General features: G+C 55.9%; 1 protein-coding gene across 1 annotated transcript in view; it reads right to left on the minus strand.

The window, feature by feature from the left end:
* Positions 1-3333: 3333 nt before the first annotated feature.
* Hspb1 (heat shock protein family B (small) member 1) overlaps positions 3334-4458 on the minus strand; it is a 1475-nt gene continuing 350 nt past the window's right edge. The window contains 3 exon segments of the mRNA XM_033765335.1: positions 3334-3634; positions 3753-3816; positions 4319-4458. The exon segment at positions 4319-4458 is cut by the window's right edge and continues 100 nt beyond it. Coding sequence (XP_033621226.1) covers positions 3448-3634; positions 3753-3816; positions 4319-4458 — 391 coding nt within the window. The 3' untranslated portion in view covers positions 3334-3447.

Here is a 4458-nt window from a genome sequence, read left to right on the forward strand (position 1 = left end):
TCTATTCTCTCGCTGTTTATGGCTGAGTAATATTCCATTTTATAGAAAAACCACAACTTCTTTATCCAGTTTCCAACGGATGGGCAAATAGGTTGTTTCCAAGTTTTAGCTATTACAAACTGTGCTGCTATAAACATGGGTGCACATACTTCTCTGTGATATGATTCTTTTAGTTCTCTTGGAAGGATACCCAGCAGAGGGATGGCTGGGTCAAATGGAACCTCCAGTCAGCTTGGGTGCTTTTTGATTGAGGTCCTTGAGTGGACTGGGCTTGCCAGCCTTTGCCATGCTCAGGGGCGTAGAGCCTTGCCCCTCAGATACTCTTCAGCTGAACCACAGGGCCCAGATGCTCAGGGCCAACGTCTGAGCCCACACACCTAAATACCATCAGAGCTGGACTCACTACCCAGGCATTACACACACTTGTAATCTCCCGGAGGCTGAGGTGAGAAGAGCACAAGCCCGGGCACCTTGGAGAGACCCTGTCTCAAAATTTAAAAATAAAAGGGCTAGGGGTATAGTTCAGTGGTTAAACCATTTGCCTAACATGTGAGAGGGGCCTTGGGTTCCATCCCCTGCACTGTAATAAGAGGGGGAAGGAGAAGAAGACAGAAAGATGGACTCATTAAAAAGCTGGGGAGAGGTCTGGGGAGGACTGGAACTGTCCCTAAATCACACCAACAGACTGAGTCTCCCAGTGCCCTCTAGCAATGACCCCAGTCCTGTCCTGCCGGCCAGAGCCCACTCTGCTGGAGATGCTATACCAGACCCCACACTTCCCTTGTGGCATTTCTATCACCAGTGGGTGGCCCCGGGCAGCACTGCTGGCAGCTGTGTTTTCCCCATCTCCTACTTTAGTTTCACAGGGAGACTAGGACCTGTTTCCATTGCAGGGATTTAAGTCTTCCCTTCCCATCTATGCCCCAGGAATGTCCTGAGTGCTCAGCCTCAAAGCCACTGCCTTTGGACTTTACTGTCATCTCCCCAGTTGAACTCTGCCTGCCCCTGGCCATAGCCCTGATATTCCTGGCAGCTCTTTCTGGGGACATTTGGCCCCCTGGTCTCCTGATCAGCCCTGGCCCCAGGCTTCCTCCTCCTCCTGAAGCCCCACTAAGCCGTACTTGGCAGCGCCTCAAATTTTGAGCTTGGACTAACCTACCCTGCTTCTGGCCATAACCCTGCCCTGCTGTCTGCCCCCCAAGACTTGGACTGTAGGAGCCTGACAGAACCAGAGCGACTCCATGTTGACCAGCAAACGACCTAGAGACTGTCGCTCCCCCCATCCCTTATAGGATAACTAATGATTAATTGTGAATTGTTAGGCGGCTGTTTTGGAGTAGCTGGGAAACTAGGTGGAAACTGTAGTGAACACAGAGACCCAACGCAGGTCACGCCACTCCTTGCATGCCTGTAGTCTGAATGTTCTGAACGTTATGATGATCTAGGTTGTAAATGGAACAATGGATAATCACTCTGCTGATCATTAGTACATGACGACCACTAGCTCAGATCAACTGACTCTTTGCCTTTGTCCTCTTCCTGTAAGTTTTAAGTGTAAACCCCACTTCAGCCCTATATAAAATGGCCTCTGTTTCTGAGCTAGCCGCCTCTCTGAGCTACTTGGCTTGGGGAGTGCCGTCTGGCCAGACTAATAAAGGTCTATTTGCCAACTTGCCTGGTGTGTTCCTTCCTGGGTGACTCTCGCTGTCCGACAAGCTCCTGGAGCCTCGCTGAGCTTCTGAGCCCAGCATCGTGGAAGCCTCTTGGCTGTTCATGCTCCAGGAGTAAAAGTGAGACTTAAGTCTTACAGGACTGGGTGTATCTCAGCACCTCTCTGAGACAAGCTGTTCCCAGTTTTTAAGCAAGGGTAATTGTACCTCTCCCCAGGCTTACTGTGAGGATGACAGCCCAAGGTCACCACAGGACAGGCGTACTATCTGTCCCCATCTCTGACTGGAGGGAACTGGACAGAGTCTGTGTCAGACTGACTCTGCTGGTCCTGAGCATGGGAGTATGGTGTCCAGATGAGTCCTGGGCGTTGGGGGTGGGCGCGATCCAGGACAGAGGGTGACAGACTTAAGAGTCTGGGCTCAGGAATGGTCCTGGACAGTCTTAGCCTGGTGCTAGAAGGGTGGAGACACTGGACATTGCCCTGGCTGACAGGCTCAGGCCCGTGCTAGACCTGGAATGGCACAGTTCTTTCTGCAAGTGTTTATTTCCCCTGTCGTCCGCTCCAGGTCCAGCTAGGCCCTCCAGGCTCCTACCTGATCTGGCCTGGTAACTGTCCCAGATGTGGACATGACTGGGGACCACAGCAGGGGACAGAAACCAAGAAGCTGGGTGTGTGTGGGGGTGCTGGGTGTATGTGCCCGCCCTTCTGTGTATGCAGCTATTCTTCCAGGGACCCTGAGAAAGCAGGGCTGTGGTTCAGGTTAGAGTGCGGGCCTGTCTGGCTCCAGCCTTGGGCTCTGGGACCTTGCAGGTAGAGCTGGTGCCGGGTCCCTGGAATTCTCAGGGAACTTGAACAGAGCTCCTGGCCTCCCCACCCTGTCCCTCAGAGCCATCCCTGGGCCTGCTGCTACAGGATGGTGGATGGATGAGGGCAGACCAAGGAGAGGCTAAGGCAGATGTGACTGCTCCTACCTGGGCCAGTCAGGACAAGCCTCTAGAGCAACGGTCTTCCCTTGTCAGGAGGATCATTGTCTCTTGATCCAAACCTGGACCACGTCCCTTGCTCTGCAAGGATGGAGGAACTGAGCATTGGGCATTGGAGGATGAGGCCTGAATGGGCCAAACCCTCCTCAAAAAGCCACCTGATGGGACAGGCATGGTGTCACACACCAGTAATCTCAGCACTCTGTAAGAGGCTGAGGCAGGATGATCACATGTACAGGGCCAGACTGAAATACTTGAGACTGTCCCAAACCCACACACGCACCCAAAGCCACCTGAAGCTGCCACATCCCCCATATCTTCTCCAAGCTCCTGCCCCTCTCTGGGGAGACAATGAAGTAGGTAGGGGATACTGAGCTCCCAGGATCTCCCCTCCCCTTGTCCCTTTTCCCTAACCTCAGCCTAGGTCCCCTGAATGCCCTACTGGAGACAGTTCCTTTTCCCACCTTCCTCTGCCCCACTCTTGGCTCTTGAGATTTGTAATTGACAGGTTTGCTCTCATTCCCTCTCCTCACAGATGTGACACAGAGCTATAGTCCCAGGGCCCAGAGGGGGGCTGAGCACACAGCAGGCCCTCAACCAAGGTGAGAACGGGGCAGGGCCCTCAGTCCAGCTCCTACCCAACACCAGGTTCTTTCAAATAAGCAGATGATAAGCGTTTGCTTCCAACTTTATTTGCGAAAACAGAAGATACATGTATCAAAAGAGTGTACAGATCAGCGGAGGGGGATGACCAGTGACAGCTACCAGGGGTGGACAGCATGGGGACATCCTCTACTTGGCTCCAGACTGCTCAGACTTCCCAGTCTCTGGGCCCCCAATCTGGGCACGAGCCTCGAAGGTGACAGGGATGGTGATCTCTGCTGACTGTGTGACCTTGGGAATCGGGGCCTCCACGGTGAGTGTACCCTCAGGGGACAGGGAGGAGACGACCAGGGTGGGATCCACACCGGGGGGCAGCCTAGAGGAGCAGAGGGACCAAAAGCGTTAACACCCCCTTCCCCTAGGGTTCCTTGGCCGTGCCCTCCTCTCCCAGCTCCCTCCCCACCCCGCACACCACGCGTGGCCCCGGGACTCACGTGTACTTCCGGGTGAAACAGCGGGAGATATAGCCGTGCTCGTCCTGTCTCTCTTCGTGCTTGCCTGTGGGGGATTGGTAGGAGATCAGAGACTGCGGGGAGTAGCTGTAGTCCCCGCTGGCCAGAGGCCCCACCACCTTCTCTGGGGTAGCTGGATCCCAAGGAAGAAGTTGTTCAAAGAGTTTGGGTAAGAAGGGGGTGCCTGAGGACCTTCCCACAACTTTTGGGAGAGTTCGATCTAGGGCTTGGGATGGGGGAGGGAGGTGGCGGCGGCGGCGCTGAGCTCGCCCGGCAGGAGCTGGGCACGCGCAGGCGCTCAGAGCGGCGCACACGCCCCCTCCGGGCCCGGGTAGGTTAAGGGACCCGGACGGCGCGGAGGGAGGAGCTGCCGGGAGGGGAGGGTCTCAGGCGGGAGGGGCACGGTTTCTTCCCCCCAGAGAGCGTCTTTAGGGCCCTTAGGAGCACGCTGCACCCTGCGTTCCGATGCAGGGTGCCTGGAGCAAGGCGCAGGTCTCCAGTCCCGGGCTGACTTTCAGCCCCCTGGGGAGCCTGCAGGGGGTGCTCACCGGTGATCTCCACTACACCGTCCTTGGTCTTCACTGTCAGCTCCTCCGGGGCGAAGTGGTTGACGTCCAGGGACACTCGCCAGCGGTCGGGCGTGTGCCGGATCTCGGAGACCCCGCTGCTCAGCTGGCGGCTCAGCGCG

The sequence above is a fragment of the Fukomys damarensis genome, unplaced genomic scaffold (genome assembly GCF_012274545.1).
Source record: "Fukomys damarensis isolate Sample0158 unplaced genomic scaffold, DMR_v1.0_HiC HiC_scaffold_17, whole genome shotgun sequence".
Taxonomy (NCBI): Eukaryota; Metazoa; Chordata; class Mammalia; order Rodentia; family Bathyergidae; genus Fukomys; species Fukomys damarensis.